This window comes from Borostomias antarcticus (assembly GCF_949987555.1).
Source record: "Borostomias antarcticus genome assembly, chromosome: 3".
Classification (NCBI taxonomy): domain Eukaryota; kingdom Metazoa; phylum Chordata; class Actinopteri; order Stomiiformes; family Stomiidae; genus Borostomias; species Borostomias antarcticus.
In genome coordinates, this window is record NC_140236.1 from 2,283,155 (window position 1) to 2,310,857 (window position 27,703).

Here is a 27,703-nt window from a genome sequence, read left to right on the forward strand (position 1 = left end):
TACTCAGAAAACGAAATGACCCAATTTACAAGCTTTTTTCCTGCATGTAAGATATCATCTAAGTCTAGGCTATAACTTTTTTCGACAAATAGGATATATATTTTTTCTTATTGAGTAGCCTATTGGGGTCGATTAATTGAGTCAGAATTAATATTTTTAGGTTAATCTTCGTCACAAAACATTTTCTTTACAAACCCAGAATCGTTTTATATGAGTCAACATAAAGAACAATATTTGTTGCTAGGTATGGTCTTACACTATTAAAAGGAAATTATACATTGTCTTTCCATAGTTGCCTGCCTGGTCTGTTTATTTAGGTAACTTATGGCTCAAGCTGCCATTGCAATGGGCTATAAGAAAGTAAAAATAGCCTACTTACCAAACAAATAGTCGTTATCCAGATTGAAATAGTCCACAACTAGAACATTGTCCTGTAGGTGCCTCGTAGCCTATAGTCTCCAGTGAAAGGCACTTGAAATTATAGGCTATAAACAGTAGTCATCGACTTTTTGGAAAATGATTGACGTTTCCTAGTGAATCACCAGATAACAATATATTGATAACACTTTTCTCAGGCAGTAGTCTTGCGTTTCCTGGGAAGTGACCGATCTTGGAGATTGTGTTGAGATAGAAGGTTGGGCTGGGAGGGTGACAGGAGGCGTTAGCCGCGGTCTGGGCACACACAAGCGGGAAACATTTCTCTTAAATCACTGGGGGGCAGATGGAGCATAACAGCCATCTAGACAGTCTACTATCTTATATGGATGTTATCAATACATTATTTTGACATAATATATACTTTTTTGTTTTTTTCTTCTTAAATAAACTAATGATTGCCCAGCAAATATAGTCTACTGACCCAAACCAGCAAGAAAAAACATTTATTAAATATACATATCAGGGACTGCATTGGCAACATTATTTTAATGTAACTTATAAAAAACAAAAAGCCAAAACAAAACACAAACATTGTTGTTGTCTGCGTCTGAGTGCCTTCATATCCTCCACAATATAGAACTACATTTCCCAGCGAAGGAGAAACGGTATCCAGATGCTGATTGGATGATGTTCTCCATCTGTTCGTGCAACAGAAACATTTAGCTGCATTACCGCCTAGCCCTAGCAAACTCTCTAGTATGAAGTCGAGAGGACTTTTCTAGCTGCACATTACTGAATGTGTAGTCCACCTTGAATAACAAAACTGTTACACCCAGGTAACCGTATGAGTTGCTAGTTGTGGGACACTATAACTTTACCTAGGCTAGCAAGGCTAGTGCTAACGTAGCTTAGCCATCTAGACTAGCTAACTAGTACACATTAGTTAACCTGTACAGGGAGAGCTTCAGGGCTTTATGGTGAAGCTTTTCATTTACATGTAACGTATTGTAACATTGTTGTAAGCTTCCCCTACTATTTTGTGTGAAGTTACATACAATTGTCTACAGTTACATACCAACTGAACTAATTAACGCCAGCTAAGTGTATAAGCTTTATTATACTAGTATAATACTAATACTATTAGCTAGCTACTACAGCTCTCACTGTCTGGTTAGTCATTATATTGCATGCAAAGTGTATATTTATACTTTTCGTACTAGTTGCATGAAATAAACAACCCAGTTTAGACCAGCCTCCCTCATTGGTTTGGGAATATGCGTTCACAGTGTTTGGGCGCCACCGTGTGGGCACAGTCGGGTACTACAGTTAGAGCTGTGTTGCTAGGGCCGGTTGATGTTGGCAGGTAAATTGGCTTCACACAAATGCACAGCCAACGGCCAGAGGGATTTAACTTCATGGGGTGGCATTTTTAGTTCAATGACCGCAGCATATCTTATTTTATGGAATAGGATACATTGTTGGATTTCATGGTTGCAATATCATAATTTCTTCTAGTCTGGACATTTTTTAATTTTATTTTTAATTTTATTGGCCTCTATTACCAGTGGGTGTCCGAGCTTCACGTCTAAGATGAACTTCTCTGAGGTTTTCAAGCAGTCCAACCAATTGTGCAGAGTTTCACCAGATGGGAAATTCTTGGTGAGTAACAATTTTTCCGATATTAGCCTACTACATTAAATAGGCTATATTTCACACATCTTTGACACCTCAGGCTGACACATAGTAGCCTAAGATGGACATTTTGACAAACAGCAGTCTATGAATAGCCAACATCCAGGATCAAAGTTAGATCGTTTTATTTGTCACATACACATACAGATATACTATGCTGTGACATGTATTGCTCCATCCTAAGCTTGCTTAATAGTATAGTGCTTAATTGAATCCCCTTATCCATCTGACAGATGGTCCGGTGAATCATTACTGTTTGGTGATCCTGTGTGTCTGACTCATCCGCCCCTGCTGACTCATTTGCCCCTGTCTGTGCTCATCTGCCCCTGTCTGACTTATCTGCCCCTGTCTGTGCTTATCTGCCCCTGTCTGTGCTTATCTGCCCCTGTCTGTGCTTATCTGCTCCTGTCTGACTCATCTGCCCCTGTCTGTGCTTATCTGCCCCTACTGTATCTGTGCTCATCTGCTCCTGTCTGTGCTCATCTGCCCCTGTCTGTGCTCATCTGCCCCTGTCTGACTCATCTGCCCCTGTCTGACTCATCTTCCCCTGTCTGTGCTTATCTGCTCCTATCTGTGCTCATCTGCTCCTGTCTGTACTTATCTGCTCCTGTCTGTGCTCATCTGCTCCTGTCTGTGCTCATCTGCCCCTGTCTGTGCTCATCTGCTCCTATCTGTGCTCATCTGCTCCTATCTGTGCTCATCTGCTCCTGTCTGTGCTCATCTGCCCCTGTCTGTGCTCATCTCCTGTCTGTGCTCATCTTCTCCTGTCTGTGCTCATCTGCTCCTGTCTGTGCTCATCTGCTCCTGTCTGTGCTCATCTGCCCCTATCTGTGTTCATCTGCTCCTGTCTGTGCTCCCCTAGGCCACCTGTGTTCAGTACCGGCTGGTTGTGCGAGACGTGAACACGTTGCAGATCCTGCACCTCTACACCTGCCTTGATCAGATCGTCCACATGGAGTGGTCGTCCGACTCTCTCTTCATCCTCTGTGCCATGTACAAGAGGGGACTGGTCCAGGTATGTGTTCACCTTTGACCTCTCACACTTGATTTAGCCACTGCTTTTGTCTAAGTAGCCATTTTGTCCAGAAAGCTGCAGCTCACCTGGTGTCCAACAACCCCAGATTCTCCCACACAACTTCCCTTCTCCGTCACATCCCGTTTAAAACTCTGGTTCTAGCAATGAAAGGAACTGCTCCCTCCTACCTCCAGGCCATGGTCAATCCCCACACCCCCTCCCAACCACTACGCTCTGCTACCTCGGGGCGACTGGTAGCCCTGTCACTCCGAGGCCCCTGCGGTCGATTGACACGGTCACGGCTCTTCTCTGTCCTGGCCCCGCAGTGGTGGAATGAACTGCCCACTGAGGTCAGGACAGCAGAGGCGCTGCCCATCTTTCGCCGCAGGCTCAAAACTCACTTCTTCAAGAAGTACTACAACGATCCTTTCTCTTAAGCACCTAGGATTATGTTCTTAGTCACTTGTTTAGAAAGGAGATACGAGTAGTAGTACACTGACTACCTACGTTAGATGCAATTAATAAAAATGTTTGGCACAGGAAGCACATTAAGTTTGCTTAGTGCTCACTCACTGCCACTGAGTCTATGCAACAGGCGAAATAGTTTGTCAAACAATTCCTTAGTTTGAGATTCTATAGAGGTGCTTCAGTGGAATCAACCGTAATAAACCAGTACACTTGCGTGATTAGTATAGACTAAAGGCAGGTTATTTAAATTGGAATTGCAGTAACCCATTCTCTAAAAGTGTCTTGAAAACAGCCGTGTCTACGGGCATCTTACCTTTGTAGAGGTAACCAGCGCCAGTCTTTCATGTTGCCTGACGATGTTTCAGCGTCGCTAGGGCCTCGTAGAGATGAGGGTTGATCTTGGGCACAGGAAAAGGGAGGTATCAGTCTGCCGTGGTCGTTCTCTCAGTTTCTCTCTCTCTCTCTCTCTCGCTCTCTCTCTCTCTACGTCTCTCTTCAGGTGTGGTCTCTAGAGCAGCCGGACTGGCACTGCAAGATCGACGAGGGCTCGATAGGACTAGTCTGCTCTCGCTGGAGCCCGGACGGACGTCACATTCTCAACACCACCGAGTTCCATGTAAGTGTGAAGTGTGTGTGTGTGTGTGTGTGTGTGTGTGTGTGTGTGTGTGTGTACGTGTGTGTGTTTATTATATGTATGTCTGTCTGGTGTCAACTGTTGCTGGCCCACAAGGAAGGAGTCCTGAAAATAGCCAGACACCAGAGCTTTCCTCAACTCCCACCTGCCAAATGTGTTCAGCCCGGTTCCATAGTACAGTGTTCTGTCACGGTCTGGTCCTTTATGTTCCAACAGGACGTACAGAGTATCTCTAGTAGTCTGTGTTGTTGTTTGTGTTTAGATTTAGATTCAAATCTTTATTCGTCACATGTAAATGTACAGTGTTCAATCACAGGGAAATGTTGGTGCCGGATCTGTGATGTCCTCAATTACAGATAAGCTACACATACACAATTTACAAATTGCATGATCAAATTACACAGTCTTAGTTTAGTCTTTCCTTCTCATGCTGTGATAAGCTATTTCAGTAAGCTTAGAAATTCTTTAACATTTAAATGTTGGATAGCACTCTAGGACCTTCATTTGGGCTGGAGCTTTTTACGTTTTTATCAAACAGGCGTTGGAAAGCTGAGAGCCACTGCTGCCATCAAACCCACCTGGACTAGGCAGAGATAGGGAGTATTTCTATTACTTGTATTTGAAATGCGTATTTCAATTATTTTTGACTATTTTATTTGTATTTGACACGTCTGAAAAAAACTAATTTGTAACAAGATACTTTAGAGTGGGGTAATTTTAAATTTTTAAAAAATACTCAAAATACTTTCTTCATGATTTATAAAACATAAAAAAGAAGAAGAACACTTAGACTACCTCACAGTGATGTTTATCTGTGACCAGCAGCTCTGTTATACTCGTGTTGGGAGGCTTGACCAGGGCCGTGGATTCACATGCTAGTTTTTACACACTACTCACGTAATCAAGTTCATCCTGGGACTGTCCATCAAAGTCAACATTTTATCTGAACTGCAATAACTATAGAATGTATATTTAACTTTTTAGAATGTAGCCTACGCATGTTGAACACCATAGGTAAAGGCCAAAGATAAAATCAATCAATACATGTTTTTTCATTTCATTTCAAAACTTTATTTATATTATTATTTATTTAATTATTTATTATTTACTATATTCCAATGCCGATGAGCTCACAAGCAAACACAGACATCAACAAAACATAAGCAATTTACAACAATAATAGAACGGTACAACAATAATACAACAAAAATACAATGTGGTAGTTGACTAAAGAAATGAGTGAGCCAGTAAGCTAGCTACAATGGTGCCGTGACCCGGATGCCCTGTGGATGGGGAGGGAGTTTAGGGGTGTGAGGTTAACCTGAGTCCTCCTGAGTAGGTAGCGGGTTGTTGGCTAAACTCACTCTCAGTGTATGTGTGTGTGCGCGTGTGTCCGTGTGTGTGTGTGTGTGTGTGTGTGTGCGCGTGTGTGTGTGTGTGTGGGAGTGTGACAAATACCCGCCTGTCTGGATTACAACTTGGGCACCGAGCCACGGTGGGCCTTGTCTGTCCTCCTGAACCTGACCCCCCAGGAATCAGTAGCAGGTGTCGGGCCCCGGAGCTCAAGTGTGTCTGGGCCCCGGAGCTCAAGTGTGTCTGGACCCCGTAGCAGCGCTGGGAGCCTGCGGCACGTCTGCTTTGTGTCTGCATCTTCATCAAAAACAGGAATAGAACCAAAGATCCCTCTGTCTCTCACCTTCCACAGGGAGGAATCTGTCTAGTGCGCTATCCAAAGGTCTGGGAGATGGAAGTGTCGTCTTGGAATGTCAAAGCAAATAGGTTCAAGGTTCAAGGTTCAAGGTTCGGCTTTATTTGCCTCCCGAAGGAGACATTTGTCTTGGAGTCAAAACGGCTAAAAAACTGCAGTACAAGAATACAAAAGACAACGTACAAGACACAAAAAACAGTACATATGACACACACACTGACTGATTGAGGTAGTTACAGGTAGTTACAGACATTCATCTCAGTGCAACAATGCAGTGCAAGTGCAGTACAGTGCAATACTATAAATACACAACCCAGTACAATACAGTAAACAAAATATCTACAGTTCATAATATTCTAACACCCACCACCTTATACACTTCTATCAGGGTCGGCCGTTATTATGTCTGACCCCTGAGAGGAGCTCATTCATCAATTTAATTGAGAGAAAAACAGCAACCAGGGATGGACAATATATCTATGGTCTCTGGGGCCTGGTCTCACTATCCTATCCACATAGCAATTAACACTCATTCAAATTACTCCTTGATAAAGCACAATGTTGGTTTACTATACCTTTACTATAACTATAACTGCAAAAAAATGAAAAAAAGACATGCTTTAGTTTACGCAAGTATAAAATACTGTACTATGCTATGAAACGCAGTCGGTATGAAACAATATGATACTAAATGTGTAGCTATGGGACATTAGCACTGAAGCTAACGCAAATGAGCTTGCAGTTTGCAACCATGTGCTTATTCTGTGGCCCGGGCATTTCATACATGTACAGTATGTGTATGTATCTATCTTGCACATATTCAAAGACAATTTCACAATTTACATTCAGTGCTCTTACGTCCTTTGAAGAACCCAATGTTTACCGGCACGAAATTCTCTTGGGAGTGATGCAATGTGGCATCGCTTTAAAACTTGTGTGAAGCAGCAATTTTTTGATTTTGGGTGCCAAGCTAGTTGAGGAGAAGTCAGGGCGACGCCCACTTACTGGCCCAGGGGTCCGCTGACCTTACCTTCACCTCTCCCAAGATTTCATTAAGGCTTTGCCAGACGGGTGTCCGTGTCTGGGTTTGATTTCAACTCCCTCATAAACAGGCTGCTATATTAACTTGTTTAGGGACAGCTGCCTGTGTGGTACACTGTGAGTGTGTGTGTGTGTGTGTGTGTGTGTGTGTTTGTGTGTTTGTCTTTACCCCCCACCACCCCCCCCCCATGAATATCTACGGACTGTTTTGATACAATGGTGTAATTTGTCAGTTCACAGCTGACAGCTCTAGACGTCAAGACAGATTTACATTAATCTCTAGATATGCCACTGCCAACGCGTGTTTGAGAGCCAGCCCAAGGAGCAATGAGTCTCATCATCGCTGGACGTAACCGACACGGCTGCAATTTACAGTGAACCTTGTCCGCATCAACAGTTCCACAAAGAGGGCCTACATTTTTGGACAATGATAGTGGTTTAACGGCTGCTCAGCCTCCATCATTGTCCATAAATGTAGGCCCTCTTTGTGGAGCTGCTTGATAGTCGTTCCCAGGCGTTTCCTTTCTCACGACTAAAGACACTGATTGTTTTCCTGTACTTTTGCTCACTGTAATGTTTCTTTTTTTAGTAGTACACGCTATTCTTTTTGGGTTCTCTCCAGCCTTCGGGCTGCGATGAAAATGTCTGTGGTTTGAGATCGCTTTTCCAAATTGCCCGACGGGCTTATAGTGACATAACCACGCTGCAGATTTCTCTCGCACGCCGTTCGGAACGTCGGATTCCCCGAAAGTCATTTTGTGTTTTAAATTCCCACGGCTGATCCAGGGCCTATCACGGCAGGCCTAGCACCACGTCCAGGCTAATCCACCCAACCAGCTGGGCCACTAGAACATAAGGGTGGAAAAAAAATCCACCCAAGGACAGTGTTGAACTGTATACCTCGCTAATGGTTTTTACATTGTTGGGGTCAGGTTAGCGTGCTTGGCCGGGGGCGCTGGAGCCTGGCTAACGCCTGGCATTGTCCGCGCGGGCGCTATTAAAACAGCGAACGTAGCCAAGCCTCCGCAGCGACGCGGCAGCGAGGACAGGCGGTCACCCGGACCCTCGTCTGGGCCGCGCCGCCCGATCCGTGGGAGGACGATAAGGCTGTAACAGGAGAAACGGCGCTATATCGGTTGGAGATGGCGTTCGACGTGGAATGCGTACGCCCTAATCCTTTGCTGACAGAACGGCCTACGCGTACAGTATGTAAAGATGATGTTCAGCGCCGCCCACGCCAGAGGAGTGTAAAGGAACTGAACGCCGGTGCCACTGGAGAAGCCCAGGCGCATATTTTCTCCTGGTTTTCCCCCGCGGTCGTACGGTGGCCCTGTTGATCAGCTGTTACGTTTTCATTGGCACCCAGTGGACATTCTCCTTGTTGAAATCAAGAATGAGACAATATTAGTGCTGGGTTTAAAAAATAGATTCATCGATTCTGAATCATTTGATTCAGAATCGATTCATCGATTTTTTTAAACCCAGCCCTAATATTGTGCAGCCCATATTGTCTCATTCTTGATTCATGAATCTCAAAATCGATCTTTTATTTAATGAATGAATGAATAAATTAAGGAATGAATAGTTCATTCATTCATTCAATGATTCATTCATTCATTCATTTTTGGAAATCAGTATCGATACCCAGCCCTAGTATCGATTAATTAAGGTTACAGCTTTTTAGTAACACTGACCGAATCGATATTGAATCGATATTGAATCGAATCAAATTGAATCGTGATAATCGATTCTGAACCTTGTGAATCGGAATCAAATCGATTCTTGAAAATCTAATCGATACCCAGCCCTGCACAATATGGCAGACCAACGTATGAATCGACTTCATCCGTTCCTGATTCTCAGAGTGTGTAGTGTGTCCCGTCAAGGTGTTTGGATCGGTGGTTCTCGACCAGCGTTGTTCGGTTCAAAGTAGTTCTGCTTCTGCGGCAGGATACTCTCCCATGCAGTGCTACGGTCAACTCAATACCAAGGGGCGTTATGCGTAGTTTTGCTTGCCTGCCGGCTCGCTATGGCTAGCTGATCGGCATGGCTAGCTGATTCCCTCCTACTAACCACTCCTCAAGAGAAACAAGCCAGCCCCGCCCAAAGCCAGGCTGGACTTGGCCTGGTTATAGCCTACATGCGCAGCCCTGCTGAGTTTGTTGTATGGGTCACGGATCACTGATGATAGATAGATAGAGAGAGAGAGAGAGATAGATGGATACTATAGATAGATGGATAGATAGAGAGAGAGAGAGAGAGATATATGGATACTATAGATAGATGGATAGATAGAGAGAGAGAGAGATATATATGGATACTATAGATAGATACTATGGATAGATAGATGGATAGATAGATAGATAGATAGATGGATAGATAGATAGATAGATAGATAGATAGATGGATAGATGGATAGATAGATAGATAGATGGATAGATAGATAGATAGATAGATAGATAGATAGATAGATAGATAGATAGATAGATGGATGGATGGATACTATATATAGATAGATAGATGGATGGATAGATAGATAGATAGATAGATGGATGAATACTATAGATAGATAGATAGATAGATAGATAGATAGATAGATAGATAGATAGATAGATAGATAGATAGATGGATGGATGGATACTATATATAGATAGATAGATAGATGGATGGATAGGTAGATAGATAGATAGATGGATGGATACTATACTGTAGACAGACAGACAGACAGACAGAGAAGATAGACAGACTACAGGCCCACAGGCACTGTGCACTAGTTAGAGACAAACTTATTAGAGACCCGCCTTTGAACTGAGCATTAATGTCAGGACCAGGACCAGCAACACGTATTAAAAACGCAAGCAGGCCGGTTTTGACTGGCTCATTCAGCCTTTTCCTCCTGATTGATAAACAGCAGCTGTTTGGTGAACTCTTGGAACATCCCGTGTACCCAACCCAGCCCTGGGAGACGCAACCCCAGCCTGCTACCCTCGCTTTTGTTGGGGTCGATCGCTACTAAGGTGTAGTTTTACCAGCTTCAGAGGCCCCTAGTCTCGCATGCCACATGGAGAAGCATTTCTCACCTATTTTCTTGGGTGGCTCCACCCAGTTTAAAGTTACAACATGGCTTGGGCAAGGGGGGGGGGGTTCTGTCTAGCCCGCAACATCCCCGCTCCCCCTATGTGGGGGTGTGTGTGGTGGGGGGGGGCTCTGTCTACCCCCCCCCAATATCCCCTCTCCCCCTACGTGGTGGGCACAAGGCATCCACAAAGTGTGTTTGAGCTCTGTTGACTCTGGTTACCAGGGCGCTGTGGAGAGGGGGGTCTTTAGGAAGTGTGTTAGTGGGTGTAATTACAGGGCACACACACCACAGGATGTCTGGATCCAACGGGGGCAAGTCCAGTTCAAACCTGGGGGGGGGGGGGGGTTAGGGTAGACAGGGGGGGTGATGTTAGCCATTAAGTCAAACTTCTATCTGAACGTCCTCCGAGGACGCTGTTTATCCTCGGGAGTGTAGGTTAATCAATAGTTAGGCGGTGTGGTCATTGTACGGCGGACTGCACGTATGCTCTGAGTTGTTTTGATTCTGTCAGTGCGTGTTTGTTAGCGCGCTGACATGCACACGATAAGCTAGTCGCAGTCTTCAAGGTCTGTACGGTGGCTGAAAGGATCAATTACAGTTCACACTCCGCCCTCAGCTTTGTCACTTTAGTCAAGCCCTGTATCTTGTTATGTAGCCATGCGAGGGTCTTGGCCAACAGGCGAGACCAGTTTAGTTCAGTATTTTCACAGCCTTAACATTCACAACATGATAAGACAGGGTTGGGGGACCCGGTACACATGCACATTAGATTGGCTTACTAGGTTGTAAAATAAGATATGAAGGCTTCACATTTAATACGTGCAACATGCTTGCTGTGGTCAGAAACACTTCGGTGTTATTTAGACAATGACTACTGTCTTGGGTCATGTTCACGAGGGTACAATGTGCCGAACGATGCAGAAATAGGAGAATGTTTCTCTAGGTTGGGGAGTCAAATTTGAAATCTTGACAAGCTAGCTAGCACTAACTCGTGGTCTAACCTGTTAGCTACCTGTAGCTAACTTGTTAGCGTTAGCCAGCCAGCAATCTAGTTGTCTTGCTCAGAAGATGGCAGCTCCACACTGATGTGAAAATACCAACATGCACACTCTCACAATGTTGTGCTGGGAGTAAATCCCCTTAAAAGTTTCAAATAAAAATTAAAAATAACATACTCCCGCGCACACTTTTTCTCTGCTTTTAATCTGCCAACGTTTCGGTTAGACCTTCCATCAGGACAGATTTTTGTAACAATGAGAATGTGAGTTCATTTTAAACAATGCCATACAATGTGATTGGATAATTGGATGTGTGTTTCCCATCCCCATTGGGGAGTGAGATTACATCATGAAATGATATCCCTGTAAGGAGAAAATAGGCAAATTAGAAAAAAAAAAAACATTGTAATGTATACATAACACCAACATTATTAGGAAAAACATTCTAGAGAAAAAATATTCTAAAGAGTGCTCCACACTGATGTTCAGCGATATGAAACCGAGCAAGCTTTAGTCTGGTTCCAAGCGTGAGTTGAGGCCTACATGTTTACTTTGGTTTGCCGTCGTCATCCCCGGTGGGACAATAAATCATTCAACAAGTGGTCCAAGTGATCTGATTTTACAGTACATTTTACAAGCACTGCCATGCAAGTCATGTGGCTTTCGCTCGCTCTTCTCAGCAGTGTGACACCCAGTCACCCTTCTTCAGAAGGACTGTCTAGGGGCAATATGCGGCGTGTTATTTTGGTTTCTTTAGCGGCCATATGTTGGGCTGTTGGCTGACCACCAAGCTCTGCGGTCAGTGTAAATCTTGTTCAAGTGAGGTTACCAGGGCCACTTGACTGACTGATGTCAAATGAAGCGTTTAGCCTTTGCATTTCATTGTTAAACACTTCCTGGACAGGCAGTGCTGACATTGCCTCATAGCTGGCTACGCTAGCTGTAGTGTAGTTACTATAGAGTCCGGTGTACCCAGAGTTTTAGCTTTGCCTACTTTTTTGGTGTCACATTTTGCCTAGATACGATTGTTTCCCATTTGCATATCCTAAGTATGAGGTTAGTTTAACTGCACCCTGTATCGGTGGGTCCTACCAGCTCATCACACTTCCTGTGGCTCGACCAGCTACGTTGTCTAAAGGGGATGAGGACATGTTCTGGGTTCCTCGTTCCCCTACGAAGCATAACTACATTGAAGAACATATAACAGCCGGCAACCCCATAGCAGGAACCAGAACACTGAGGGAGATGTGCCCACAGAACCGTGATGTGATGACGTCTGGCGTTCGTGACTCCTCAGTGTTCACCAGTCTGTCATCGCCGTTCAGGATATCAGGATATAACAGTTCATTCTGAAATGGTAAATGGACGGCACTTATATAGCGCTTTTCCACCTTAGCGGCACTCAAAGCACTTTACAATGGCCTCTCATTCACCCACTCACACACCAATGGCGGTAGCTGCCATGCAAGGTGCTAACCTGCTCATTGGGAGCAATTTGGGGTTAGGTGTCTTGCTCAAGGACACTTCGACATGTGGACAGTCGGAGCTGGGATTCGAACCACTGACCTTTCGATCACTTAACGACCCGCTCTACCAACTGAGCTACAGCCGCCCCTGAAAGACCTCGTAGCTCTGAAGTCCCTCGGACAGGAAAGCAGCCCACAAACTTTACGTCTTCTCAAGTAGTTGGAAGTCTCGCGTCTCTTATACACTCTCCAGCCACCATTACCCCCCCCCCCCCCGGTCACCTAGCGGTGTGACCTTTCACCTCCATACGGTCACCTAGCAGTGTGACCTTTTCACCTCCCCACCGACCGCTCCCCACACCTCAACTCTACTGCCTCACCCAGGGGTTAGCCATGTCACTACAGGTCCACTGACACACACAAATCTATACAATATGGGTTGCCAGATGACTGGATGCACATAATACTAGTGTAAGAGGATCTATATTAAGACTTGTACAGGTAAGCCAATTATATGTATACTATATATATATATATACTTATATTATATGTTCACCAATGAACCAAATTGCAATGCTCTATTGTCACCCTTGTGACTGCAGTCAAATCAAATCGTAGACAAGCTGTACCTACTGAACTAAAGCTGCAGCCTAAACAACCTCAACAGCCTTCTTTGGTGCAAGCGACCCACCGTGAGCTCCAGCTCATCTTTCCCTCTGCGTTCGCCATTAATAAGCAGTTGAAATCGTCTCAGTGTTATGAGGTCTCCGTATCAAGCCTTACAAATTTAAATCAGTGAAAGAAGTCTCATGCGAGTGTTATTCATCTCTTAATACCTCATTAAAGGACAATTCCCATTGGCTGAATAATGATACCAGCGCTCGATGTCTCTGTTTCTGGCCGTATCGGTGATTGATCAAAGGCGACGTCTCACACAAACAGGCTCTCATATCCATGGTGGACGTCTCCTCCCAGATATGACCCTCCTCCTCGGAGGGCTCCAGGGGCCCGGGTCCGACCGCCGCGGCTTGCGGGCGTGTCTGGATAAACCCGCGCTGACGGACGAGATCGAGGGGCCTTGAGGAGCCCTCGGCGGTGTCATTAGCGGGAACCGGCTGATTGAGATCTTAATAATAGGCCGCTGTTGACACCCGGCCCAGAAAGCCGACACTCATCACGTCGGAGTCTCCGTCTTGCTCCTCTTACGGAACCCTAGCCCGGCGGAGAACCGTCTTGCTCCTCTTTACGGAACCCTAGCCCGGCGGGGAAGCTGCAGTATGCGTCTCCGGGCCGTTCGCCCTCGAGACGCGATGCTGCCGTTGTCAGACCTGTGCCAGCGCCCACGCGAAACTAGCCCGGCCATCAAAAAGCGATGGCAGATCAAACATGACTGGGTGGCATGTCAGTCTTTGATGTATTTATGTCGTGCGCTCGCTGCTTGGCATACAGCGACGTACTTTCACTCAGGATGAGTTACACTTATGGGTGTTTTTTTTCTTCTTCGCCCGAACAGCTGAGAGTTACCGTCTGGTCCCTGTGCAGCAAAGCTGTGTCTTACATCAAGTACCCGAAGGCATGTCAGAAGGGTGAGTTTGTGTTTTTGTTTATTGGTGTGTGTGTGTGTGAGTGTGTGTGTGTGTTCTGATATACAGTACGGCAGCCCATGAATCCTGTCCAGCTCTGTTCTGAGGCCGGCCCCGGACCGCCGGCCAAACTCCGGGCCTCTGCTGACAGCTGTGTCCCTCTTCAGTAAATGTCTCATACTCCTCATAACCTCCCTGTCATCAAGCGAAGAAATGATTGTCTTTGCCTCACCAGTCACTTTCCAGCACAGCAGATGCCACATAACTTGCCCCTATATGACCTAAACATCACCGGACTCCCATTATAGGTAATCAAGTGATCCCAACTGCTCGTTGATGACTTGGTGTCCCTAAGCCTGACTGATAGTGGCGCTGCACTTGGCCAGATTCAGAGCATTGTAGTTCTCACAGCAAGGTTGCGAGTTTGATCCCTGCCAATTTTGATTGGACCGTCTGCAGGTGCTAACTGATGAGTGAAACAACTGCACCTCTTGGTTTTGAGATAAATTGTGAGACAGTAATTTAACGTATTGTAACTCAAGGAGGCTCTCGTAGTCCAAACCCAAGCAGTGCATGTGGTTATTTATTTTAACGAGTTGGTTTTTGAACACTGAGGACGACCGTTCACCCTCTCTAGACGTTTACTGTTAGTTATCAGTAAATTTAGTCTCTCTTCAGACTCAAATATTACAGTACGTTGAATCGCTGCGCTCTGCATGCTACATAATAGAGTCTGAGCCACTTCACTGTCCAAACTGGTGTTCTGAGGGCGTATCGACGGTTCAAAATTGAGAGTGACAGGTCGTAGCAGCAAATGAGAGATGCTAGCCCAGGTTAGATGGGCGGGGCATATCTATGGGTGGGAGCGCCTGATCGCGAAAGTCGTTACTGATCGGTGTCGCAGGGATTCCTGTGAAACCGATGAATCGCTAGGATTTGAGCAGCAGATTTTTTGCATGAAGTGTCCCAGACCCACAGAGAGATCTGCAGCATGCAGTAACGTAGCTAGCGTAGCTCACGTAGCGCATCAGCAGAAAAACGCTCACGGGTCTGGCGTTGAGACTACAAGCAAAGCGTGACCGTTTGGTCTCTCTGTTTATCTCTCCGCTTGTCTCTCCGTTCCAGGGATGGACTTCAGCAGGGACGGCTGCTACATGGCCCTGGCGGAGCGACGCGACTGCAAAGACTTCGTCAGCGTGTTCGTGTGCGACGACTGGCACCTCCTCAGGGTGCGTCCAAGAGGAGCAGGAAGCCCTGGGCTGCGTTCCCAATCGCATACTACCCTACTATATACTATACCAAAACAGGATGTAGGATGTCCCAATACATAGTGTGCCACATGCAGTATGGCAAAAATACCAGGATGTCCTACTACATCCGGTCGTATTTTGCAGTATGCAAGCCAGCAGGCTTTTCTGGCTATTCTGACCCACAATCCTGTGCGCAGCGGAAATGTGCGTCACATGTGCGAGTCGTGACAGCTGTAGACGAATGTCGCGTTGTGGACGGCGACGGATATGGGCAAATTTCAAGGCGCAATGTTATGGCAAGGTAGTATGTCCCAATTGGATGCCTACTGCTTGCAAAGTATGTACTTTCTAAGGGCAGCTGTAGTAGGTACTGGTAGTGAGAAGTAGAAGTATGCGATTCGGAACGCAGTCCTTTAAGAGGCTCAACACCTGAAAACATGACAGATGCGCTCGGAGTTCTCAGAACCATAATTTTGGGGGTTTGTTCCAGCATTTTGAGACGGAGACCCAGGACCTGGCGGGGGTGGAGTGGTCTCCTAACGGCTGTGTGCTGGCCGTGTGGGACAGCTGTCTGGAGGTGAGCTACCCCCCCCCCACGCACACTCAGGAGGAACACGGCAGCACCCTGCAGAGCTGTGTATTGGCAAGAATCTGACGATATGACACGTATCCCAATACAGGGGTGACGATACAATATATTAGGATACTATAAGCAAGGCAATATATTGTGATTTTTCCCCAAAAAACAATCTAGGCCTACTACTTTTAGAAAAAACCATTGCATAAAGAGCACATAATGTGATGCATACAAATACTGTTTATTTTATATATATATAAGAAACAGCACTTCCTAGCATCCATCAGGATTAACTAGGTGTACGTAGATCACTATGATTCATGTGTGTGTGTGTGTGTGTGTGTATGTGTGTGGGGTCAGTATAAGGTGTTGTTGTATTCCCTGGATGGCCGCCTCCTGTCCACCTACAGCGCGTATGAATGGTCACTGGGGATCAAGTCCCTGACCTGGAGTCCCAGCAGCCAGTTCCTGGCCATCGGCAGCTACGACCAGAAGGTCGGAACCACCGAAACCTAACACACCCAGAGTTTAAGATGACAAAAATGACAAATGACAATTTTTTTAAAACTTTTTTTTTAAATTTATTTTTAGTGCTTGAGCGAGATGATTGAATGAATGAATGAATGAATGAATTTATTGATGGATTAAGACACAACAAGAATCCACAGGATAACATGAGAAAGTGTATTATTTCCGTCATGGTCCTGGAGCTGTTAAGACACATCAACACGTACATTACATTGACACAAACACATCCATTTAAAAAGTAGAAAACTAAACTTCAGACTAAAACCTGAAGTGATTTTATTCATGTTCCCACACAGGTACGCCTCTTAAACCACATCACCTGGAAGAAGATCAGAGAGTTTGATCACCCGGCAACCATCACCAAGGCTGTGAGTACCCCCTCACCCCTACAGTAATGGTGCGTTCGTTTGTGGTCGGAGGTGGCAAGTCACAAGGGGCAAAATACCTACCTCCGACCTGTGTGCATTCGAGCTATATACCATTATATCACAGTTACCTAGTTATATCTATATACCATTATACCACAGTTACCTAGTTATATCTATATACCATTATATCACAGTTACCTAGTTATATCTATATACCATTTTATCAGTTACCTAGTTATATCTATATACCATTATATCACAGTTACCTAGTTATATCTAGTGCATTCGAGCAACTGGGGGCTGAGAATCATATCCGAATTTGCGACGAGGAAGTGCGAGTTCATGTGGCGTTTTATTTAATCATTCCTAGTAGCAAGTCGCAATTTGCCACCTCCCAGTTAGAAACGAACGCACCATAAGACCTGGGTTCACCAGCAGGCTGTTGGCTGTCTGGTGACCACATTCAATTTGTAAACATACTGTAGACGAAAAAAAATCTGCTAACGTTGTAGATTTAAAGGGACTGTTATGGTCATGAATTGAATGCCTGAATGGGGGGAATGCCGAGCGTCCGGTGTGACTGAGCGACCATCTTGGTGCTGGTTTTGTTGCCAGCTGGTTTACAGAGAGGTGGAGAGACGGCCGGTGGTGGGGAACGAGGACCTGTCCGCCCAGCACAGCACCCTGGGAAGCACCCTCTTCAACACGCACAGCAAATGTGAGCCACAGGAAACACGTCTTCCCATGAATCACCACGCTGTCGCCACGCTGCGGAGGAATCCGTTTGATGTGATACTTCAGAGGCGTGTGTTCACAGAACTCTCTCTCTCCCTCCCTCTCTCTCCCCATCTCCCTCTCTCTCTCCATCTCCCTCTCCATCTCTCTATCTCCCTCTCTCTCTCTCTCCATCTCCTTCTCTCTCTCCCCCCATCTCCCTCTCTCCCCCCCATCTCCCTCTCTCTCTCTCTCCCCCCATCTCTCTCTCTCTGTCCCTCTCTCTCTCTTTTGCCTGTTTGCAGATGAGATCTGCCCTCTGCCGGTCCAGATCCCTGTGGTGAAACCGGACCTGGACCGTGCTAACCCCAAGATAGGGGTCTCCTCCATGGCGTTTAGCTCGGACAACCGCTACCTAGCGACCAAGAACGGTACAGACCCGTCTGTCACATAAGAACTTTGACGTGTTTCACTGACCCAGAGTTGCTGTGTGTTGTGTGTGTGTGTTGAGTGCGTGTGTGTTGGGGATGCTCAACAACTAAAACATCTATACTAGGGTTGCAAATGTCCAGAAATGTAATTAATCGTTAACTGTTAACTTTAACAGTGGGGCGCCCTCATGTGCAGTCAGACCTTAAATCATGATTTCATTTCACACAACTCTTGTTGATAACGTTCGTTCCCCCCCAAAAAGTTCTGTTCCATTAACAAGCAATTAATCGATTTAACCAAATCTTACGAGTAAATTCTTATCAGCAATTAATCGATAGTCGATTAACTATTAACATCCCTAATCTATACTGTATTTATATCCTAACTCACTGCACTAACTGCTCGGTCCAAGTATCAACACATCCACAAGTGTGGATCCCTGAAGCCACGAGCTGAGGTCAGGGTTGAATACTGTAAGATACATAGTAGATGGAATTCCTATTAAAAAAGGAAGCACATTGCAAGACATTTACATTTTAGCTGGATGCCAGGTGTCCCTTAGCTTCTGTTGGAGAAATAACAGACTTATTGTTGATCCCATGGATCAACAATAAGTTACACACACACACATATATATAGACACACACAAACAGTACACACACAGACAGAGTAATGATTTGCAGCTCTGCAGTTATAGTGCGATTGCCCTAGGTGGCAGTAGAGGATTCAGATTCCTTCATTGTTACATCAGAGTACAGGTACAGGGAGTAAACATCTTGTGTCTTGGCCCCCCCATCCTCACAGTAAGGAAACTGAGGAGCTCAAATCGAAGCAGCCATCCACGGCGCCATCTTACCAAGCTGTGTTTCCTTCACCGTTGTTCTGTACGCGTGTGTAGCCATGTTTCCATCCACACGTTTTATGCGAATTAAGTTATATCGAATTAAAAATGTCTTATGGAAACAGTAAAATTCGATTAAAAGTCATGAAAATCGACAAAAAGTTTGTACTGTCGATCTCGTCGGATTTTCTCTTGTTCGATAAAAGGCTTTTGTGATAAATGCTTTATCCGATTTAAAGCTCTAGATGGAAACGCACGTTCACCGGCTTTATTCGCATTCATATTTTTTGCGATCTTCACATAATTCGATTGACAAGTGGATGGAAACATGGCTTGTCTGAGACATTTCCAAACGTGGGTTCTTCCTGTTCATCTGTGAGCGTGCTGGTGAACCCCCCCTCCAGACAGCATGGCCACGGCGGTGTGGGTGTGGGACATGAAGAAGCTGGTGGTGGTGGTGGTGCTGGAGCACACCTCGGCGGTGCGTTGTTTCCAGTGGGACCCCCAGCGCCCCCGGCTCGCCATCTGCACCGGCAACGCCAAGCTCTACCTCTGGACCCCCGCGGGCGCCGTCACTGTGCCAGTCCACGCTGAAGGTATTCACAAAACACTTTTTTTTGGGCTGGTGTTCTTTATGTTTCATAGTGGTGTTTATTTTCTGTTTTTTTCTTGTATGTATTCACAGGGTGTAAAAAAAGACATTGACCTAGGTCTCAAAAGCTCCCCTGTATAAATTAATAATAATAATTGTGAGCCCCAAACACTTATTACATCATTACTAGTCATGTGACTACTGGTCATGTGACCTGGTCAAGGTTACCTGGGAATAACTCAGTTTCTCTCATTCTATCAGGCAGAATGAATTGGCGTTGATGCAGAATTCCTCTCTTACATAATGTGCCACCCATGGTTTAAGCACAGTATAATGGGTAGTAGGACATTCTGATAGACATTTCTTACCTGAATATGTATCAGAATGCACTTGTGTGCTTATAGCACATCCTGTCAGAGAGGAAACGTCTATCAGAATGCCCTACGACCCATTATTTTGCATAATTCATGGGTAGAACATCCTGTCAGGTATGAAATGACAAAATGTCCATCAACATTTCCTACCTGACAGGATGTGTTGCCCATGAATTAAACATGATATAACGGGTGGTAGGTCATCCTGAGGAGGTAGGACAGGTGGTAGGTCGTCCTGAGGAGGTAGGACAGGTGGTAGGTCGTCCTGAGGAGGTAGGACGGGTGGTAGGTCGTCCTGAGGAGGTAGGACGGGTGGTAGGTCGTCCTGAGGAGGTAGGACGGGTGGTAGGTCGTCCTGAGGAGGTAGGACAACGTCTCAGAACTCCAGGTTGCACATCTCCATTTATATAGAGTATGATCTGAAGTAATTGACAGGAGGTACTGTAGCTATTTGATGGCTCAGCAGTCCCAGATCTTTAACCATGTGTGTGTTCTGATACCAGATGGTTTCCAGGTCCAGTCTCTGAGTTGGCACCACAGTGGGGACTGTTTAATCCTCCTGGGAAAAGAGCAGCTGTGTCTGTGTCACATGGAGACAGAGAAGGACGAGTGAGACGGACACTAGGACAACAAGGGACAGAGCACCAGGAAGAGCACCCTAATAGCACCCTAAACACTCTATTAGGACTGTTTTCTGCTGATTACCAAAATACTTCACCCAAGTGCTGTTTAATAACCGTTATACAACTGCATTCACAAAGGTATTGTATTTGCACTTAGCGGTTTAGCACTCAATGAAGCCAACCTTCCATTCATTCCATGAGGACCAAGATATAGGATACTTTAGTTTTTGTAAGAAAGCTCATTGACGCCTTGTGAGTTTTCAGGGTTGTGAGTTTTGATGTGGATTATTAGAACTTGTTTCCTAAATGTTTTGATAACTTGTAAATATGTTAAGTGTAGAGATTGGATAATTATTTTTCAAATAAACTTTGCTATGACTATCAATTAAGTGACAATACTTAGACCTCTTATGCATTCAGTCTTTCCCCGGGTCATGGAGTAGCCCAGCTTGGCCTCGTTGTTGATGAAGGACATGATGCCCAGGTAGGTCTCTATGAGGAGGGGTCTCTCCAGGATCAGGACCCCGTTGGCTCGCCCAGGAATGGGGAACTCCTAATGGGCCTTCTTCACCACCTGGACCAGCTGCGTCCGGAAGTTGTCCAACTGGGATAAAAGAGAGTGTTGTTCTGTGTAATAAAGTTTGACCCTACAGCAATTTAGACTTTCTGTAAATAACAAACCCCACGGTACGGTAATTTTAGCCTAGAAGCCAGACTCATCATGAAAAAAAAGTAGTTTTAAAACTTTTTTTCCGCGATGAGTCTGGCTTCCAGACTACAGTAATTTAACAATGAATAACAGTTTATCAAAGGTGAGAAGGGGGGTTATTGACAATCAATTTGCTTGACTCCATCACAGGCACGAATTGAGTATTTTTAAGCACCTATGGTGTTTAGCACATAATAGATGCAATACAAAAATTTAAATATATGAATTACCCGAGATGTACAGTATGTACAAAAACTATGTAGTTTAACAAGTTTATGTATTGGGGCGGCTGTAGCTCAGTTGGTAGAGCGGGTTGTTCAATGATTGAAGGGTCAGTGGTTCGAATCCCAGCTCCGACTGTCCACATGTCGAAGTGTCCTTGAGCAAGATACCTAACCCCAAATTGCTCCCAATGAGCAGGTTAGCACCTTGCATGGCAGCTACCGCCATTGGTGTGTGAATGTGTGTGTGAATGGGTGAATGAGAGGCCATTGTAAAGCGCTTTGAGTGCCGCTAAGGTGGGAAAGCGCTATATAAGTGCAGTCCATTTACCATATGTGTGCTATCCTGAAGTGCTATGGCTTTAGTTGAAAGTGGTCCCCGAGCCTGGGGAGGAAGGAGAACACAACACCTCACCTGCATGAAGAAGAAGTTGAAAGAGTTCACCTGGCAGAGGGAAGCCACCTTCTCGTCGGCGTGGGCCATGGGGTGCTCAGTGAAGGTGGCGTAGGGCACGTCTGTGGACCAGGGGTTCCAGCGGTTCACGAAGGACGGGCGCGGACGCTTGTCCCACTGGACGCAGATTCCGTAGCCCTCCCTCCTGTGAAACCGGGAACACTGATAGGACGGCAACGCTCGCGAGGGGTCGCAAGGGTCAGGGTTCGGGCTAGTTCTCTTCCAGGCTATCCTCATAGTCTACAGGCTACACTCACAATAGAGGGTTTTCACAGCCCGTCATCAGTCGGCCATGTTGGAGGTTGAAGCTACTGAATGTAGATGATAGCTCAATAGATGGATAGATGGTCCTATCTAGTCGTTAGCCTAAACCTGATCTTAAACCTCCAACATGGCCGACCGTGAAAACCATCTATACTTGGAGGGGAATTCAATATCAAAGAACAAGGACTATACATCCACATCTAGCTATGTACTAGTATCCTGACTGCTTTGAGAAAGGCCTTAAAGGAGTCGTTTGGTATTTATCATTATAAGTCCTGTTATAAGGTTATTTATTATCATATGCTGTACAATGGACTTTGCACTCGAGCCATTTGCTCATTGCTAATATCACAGCTAAGTAGTACACAGTGGATCTCTATGGGCATACTGTATATAATTATGCTCATAGAGAACCATCAGTTGACCATATAATGGGTCTCAATGGGCATATCGAGATCCATTGTGTACTTTGGATCTGCTCCAAAATTGAATGGGTTCTAAGTTGCACCATGCTACACCCTTCCACCGAGTTTTGTGAAAATCGATACAGTAGTTTTTGCGTAATCCTGCTAACAGACAAACACGCACACACACTCACGCATGCGCACACACACACTCACGCATGCGCACACACACGCCACAGAAAACATTACCTCTTGCCCTGCGCTGTTGCTGGGCGGAGGAAATGAGCACTAATATCTCAAGATTTTGCAAGTCTGTCAAAATGTTTATATAGGCCGTTGCATATCGTAAATAACGATATAACAGGGTTATGATGATAAATACCAAACCACTCCTTTAAAAACAACCACTTTCTTCATCAGATCCTTACTTGTTGAGGGATTTGGGTGGGAACTCAAACTCTCCCACTGAGATGGTGTCCACGGCATTGAGGGAGATCCTGACCACCTGCTGACACAGCAGGTTGATGAAGTCATACTTGCACACCAGCAGCGACCTTCAGAGGAGAACCCAGGAGGACTTCAGTCACACCAATCAACAACTCATTTTTTCACACCACAATGCCAACAATGTGATGACAGTTTTCTAGAAAACAGGTTGCTAGTTAGTGGGTCACCATGGAATATCCTGGTACTTCACTACATTTTTAGTCAACCGGCAATTAGCAATGTGCACATTGAGAGGAAACATAAGTCAAGCTCCATTACAGTTCCTAGCCCCTAGCCCTTTTATTCTTGACATGGTACTCCAACTCTTACCTGTCAGTGATGAGCACCAGTCTGTCCTTCTCATTGTTCCAATGGTCCACTCTATAGGAAGCATATTTAGACACAAACCTAGTTCTTAAAATACATTTAAAAATAATTTAGGCAGAGGCTGCCTTGTCTCTCTTGCGCCCTCTTCTGTCATAATGGTGAAGTACAGAAAATTCGGTGACAACCAGAGACATTGGTAGAAAAACACCTTTGAAGTATTCTTAGTTTAGTGAGAGGAATAGAGCGCCACAATATATATTTCCTACGCAATTCCATATCAGTTCTCTCTCATTTCAGTGAACCAACACTTCACAGAAGTAAAATCAAAGTAGGTGGAAGTGACTCACTCAGTCAGAAGCCACACGCTCAGCACCTCTCCGTCCTCTGAGGGCAGAGCCACCGTCCTGATGTCACTCACTGCCTGTTCAATGGTACCTGAGGTGGAGGTCTGGTCAGAGGTGGAGGGCTGGTCAGAGGTGGAGGTCTGGTCAGAGGTGGAGGGCTGGTCAGAGGTGGAGGTCTGGTCAGAGGTGGAGGTCTGGTCAGAGGTGGAGGGCTGGTCAGAGGCTAGAGTTGGTCAGAGGTGGAGGTCAGAGGTGGAGGGCTGGTCAGAGTTGGAGGGGAAGGTTTGGTCAGAGGTGGAGGGCTGGTCAGAGGTGGAGGGCTGGTCAGAGGTGAAGTGCTAACAGTAACTATAGTAACAGTACTCCTATATGCTAACATGGATCTCTTAATAACAACACTATAGCTTACAATGAGAATCAGAATCAGTTTTTTTTTTTAAATATTAAAATCAATTTTATTTTTTTTGCCACCACCACCGCCTCCTCCTCCGAGCCATGGAAGAGGAGAGAGAGAGAAGAGGACATCTCTCTCTCTCTCCCTGACTCTCTCTCTCTCAGTGGTCCAGAGAGAGAGAGAAGAAGATACCATCTTGCCATCGCTCACCCCCCACTCACTCCCTCCATCAGTGAGCCAGAGGGGGAGGGAGAAGATGTCAAGATGATATCCCCTCTGGACCACTAAGAGAGAGCCAGGGAGATGTCCCCCTCTCTCTCTCTCTGGCTGCTCCTCCTCTGTCGCTCTCTGGCTTTTATACACCTCCTGGCTCACGTCACAAGGGCACTCGGTGACGTCACGGTTTGCAAAGGCTCTTTTGACAAAACCACCAACTTTCTAAAATCACTGTAAATCACTTGATTTTGAGATATGCCGCTAGGGCGTGGGTATAGGCTCCCCAGAACTCCTGCCCTTTTCTTTTTTAAATAATATTCTCTATTCAATAATCTAATTCCTTCAAAATGTTCCAATATACAGTCCTTATTATCAATTTGTTTAAATCCTTATCCACTCCCGCACGTTATAGCTCCCATATTATGACGAGCCTTGAATATGACGAGACGTAAGAATGGGTTTATGTCAACAATCCTTACGCAGAAGTTGTTGTTTGTGAATACAGTATATATATTCGGGTGTGTAAATGTTTTTACGAATACGCCAACGAATACGTCGATGTCCCGCAAATAGCCTAGGCTATATGTTACAGTTTAATCGTTCTGAAATCGGAATCGGAATTAGTCTATTCGTGTGAGTCAATGATCAAAAATCAAAACAGGAATTGGATATGGAGTTTGGATTACTGGAAAGGAACTTTAAGTTTGGAACCGAGCCACCACCGTTTAGGTCATACTACAATGGATGTGGGTGGGCACCTTGAAAAATCATTCAAAAACATGTTAAACTCTCGATTTCAAAGACAAGAAGCTCACTGAGGGGGTAATTGGTGTCCGTTGGTGTTCTGACATCAAATTCGCCGCAAAGTATGAATCCTGTAGGGTTTTATTGACCATTTTATGAAATCCATTGACTTGTATTGAAGCGACCGTTGTAGATGTGTAGATCAATCCGCAGAGGGGATTCGGGAAGTGGAACTACTTGCGGTAGCTATTGTTATTGTTTATGTTGCTAGGCTACCTAGTTTGCGGAGGTTTACACACGTATGTGCTGCGACTAAATAGTTCTATGCTAAATATTTAAAAAAGCCTTTCCAGATGAACTAGAATCTTACGCCAACTAACACCTCGGTGAGTTTCTTGTCTTTGAAATTGAGAATTTAACATGTTTTTTGAATGATTTTTCAAGGTGCCCACCCACATCCATTGTATGACCAAAACGGTGGTAGAGCAATTATCAGACTTTCTCAAAAGTGCTAGTTTTGTCAACGTTTTGATCTGAACCATTGTATATGATCATAAGTAACCTTAAAGGAGTAGTAAAGGCAAAATGCATGTTTATCCCTGTTTTAAGGTTACTTATGACCATATACAATGGTCTGATAATTGCTCTACCACCGTTTAATAAGTGTTTGGTGCTAACCAGGATTTTTATTTATTTATACAGGGGAGCTTTTGAGACCTAGGTCAATGTCTTTTTTTAACACCCTGTGAATACATACAAGACAAAAAACAGGAATTATACAACGGTTAGTTCTGGTTCTTGATTCTGATTGGCTGGAAGCCGTGTTCAAATACTTTGTAACACACACCTGGGACCGCATATCATTCCATTTTCAGTATTAATGCGCCTCCCATTTGATCCAATGCATTGTAGTTGTTGTTGTTGCTTGGCAACCCATTTGTTAGGGGAACTATTTTGCTCGGCGGAATTGAGAGAATGATGCTTCGTTTTGAATAAATTTTAATATTTTACATTGCAGTGTGTCTATTTTACACTAATAGCTGTAGTAACCGTTGTATAAAAGCAATAAACCACGAGAGGCTGTGTGTTATAGTGATTTTATAACAGCTAGGGGGGTTTTAGGCACTCTGCTTCGTGTTGTGCCTAACAACGCCCCCTAGCTGTTATAAAATCACTATAACACACGGCCTCTTGTGATTTATTGCTTAAATAAACACCACCATGAAACATAAAGAATACCACCCACTTATTATGACATCATTACTAGCCATGTGACTACTGGCCATGTGACCTGGTCAAGGTTATCTTAATTCACAGTTTCTCTTATTCAGGCAGAATGAATTGGTGTTTATGCAACATTTGACTTGCTTTACTTTTTTTCACTGCGCTTTCCACTAAAATAGCATTCCCCTAAATGTAGTTGGCCGTCACAGAGGAGATTCCCTCGAGGTTGTGAAAGAGAATAAATATCACACATATAAACACAAACACAAAAGTGCTTTCCTAGATCAATCTTGTATTAACTATATTCACTGAATTTTTTTCTCCCATGGCAGAATGATCCTAAACGTCTGTGAATTCATGCCTTTATGCCAAATCACTTCCTTGTTTGATTCAAGGCATCTAAAACGAAGACATTTCAACATTTCCTACCTCAAAGGATGCGCTACCCATGGATTATGCACAATAATGGGTCGTAGGGCATTCTGAGAGACAATTCCTCTCTGACAGGATGTTATCCATGGTTTAAGCACAATATAATGGGTAGTAGGGCATTCTGATAGACATTTCCTACCTGAATATCTATCAGAATACCCTATAGGCTAGTGTGCTTATCCTGTCAGATGAAGATATAGGCTACTTTAGTTTTTGTAAGAAAGCTCATTGAAGCTTTTGAGTTTTTTGTCAGTGAGTTTTCAGGGTTGTGAGTTTTGATGTAGATTGTCCATAATGTATATTATTATAACTTTATTTTTTATTTTTTGATAACTTGTAAATATGTAAAGGGTAGAGATTGGATAATTATTTTTCAAATAAACTTTGCCATGACTACCAATTCAGTCACAATACTTAGAGCTTAAACATGAAAGTGATGTTTTAGAGAAGTAACCACTACACCTCAGAAGGCAATAAATTACACATCATTTAGTTAATATGTATTTATTAAGCAATTTACAATTTGTCAGAATGACACATAATTGAGTCAAAGTGTAGTCAACAAAATAAGTTAGTCTAACTCAAACTGTGTTGAATTGCACTTGATTTTCTTTTTAGCGAAGTTAACAGCAACAAATAGGATGGATGATCCATACAGAATGATGTTCGCACTTTTCAAAAACAAACCCTTGACAAACCGAAAACAATGGCTGCGCCAATGTTTTCTCACTGTTCATTTATCAAATGTTATTCAGATGTGCAATGAATAAAACAGTATTTTCACTAATCCAAAAGTCTGAGACTTCATGCAACCTCATCATGCAAGACATGCACAATAATTTATCTGGGGAAAAAAAAAAGGCATTTTGACATCGTAGTTCATAAAGGTTTAGCATGATATCCTTTCACCTGTGGAAGCACAACCAACACAGCGCTGTAGAAGAGAAACACGGAGGGGTGCAGCACAGGGAGCGCTTCCTAAAAACCCCTAACAACATCCAGACTCACCTCTGAACAGAGACATGGGGAGGATTGGTCCGTGAGTCTTCTGCCCACCTGACTCATGCTTTCCTTTCAAACCAGCCATCCTTGATCTATTCCAGAAATCCTTGCCTTGGACATC

General features: G+C 44.6%; 2 protein-coding genes and 1 pseudogene across 3 annotated transcripts in view; 1 reads left to right on the forward strand and 2 right to left on the reverse strand.

The window, feature by feature from the left end:
• Positions 1-3,898, reverse strand: part of tp73 (tumor protein p73) — a gene marked incomplete at both ends in the record, with an annotated part of 30,199 nt that extends 26,301 nt beyond the window's left edge. The window contains one exon of the mRNA XM_084461604.1: positions 3,867-3,898. Within this exon, the coding sequence (XP_084317730.1) occupies positions 3,867-3,898 (32 nt within the window). The remainder of the gene's footprint in view (positions 1-3,866) is intronic.
• wrap73 (WD repeat containing, antisense to TP73) lies at positions 1,091-20,494 on the forward strand. The gene is made up of 13 exons (XM_084461606.1): positions 1,091-1,214; positions 1,944-2,037; positions 2,933-3,085; positions 4,053-4,169; positions 13,993-14,065; positions 15,188-15,291; positions 15,803-15,889; positions 16,250-16,384; positions 16,714-16,785; positions 17,401-17,503; positions 17,805-17,930; positions 19,177-19,368; positions 20,242-20,494. The coding sequence occupies exons 2-13, from the start codon at positions 1,969-1,971 to the stop codon at positions 20,349-20,351; spliced, it is 1,341 nt and encodes a 446-aa protein (XP_084317732.1). The 5' UTR covers positions 1,091-1,214; positions 1,944-1,968; the 3' UTR covers positions 20,352-20,494.
• Positions 20,495-20,746: 252 nt separating this feature from the next.
• Positions 20,747-27,667, reverse strand: LOC311329965 (tumor protein p63-regulated gene 1-like protein; annotated as a pseudogene). Its single transcript has 6 exons — positions 27,589-27,667; positions 23,574-23,661; positions 23,230-23,280; positions 22,842-22,967; positions 21,707-21,890; positions 20,747-20,965 (listed from the first exon to the last, which is right to left on the reverse strand). The product of its transcript is annotated as a tumor protein p63-regulated gene 1-like protein (transcript).
• Between the last annotated feature and the right edge of the window lie 36 nt (positions 27,668-27,703).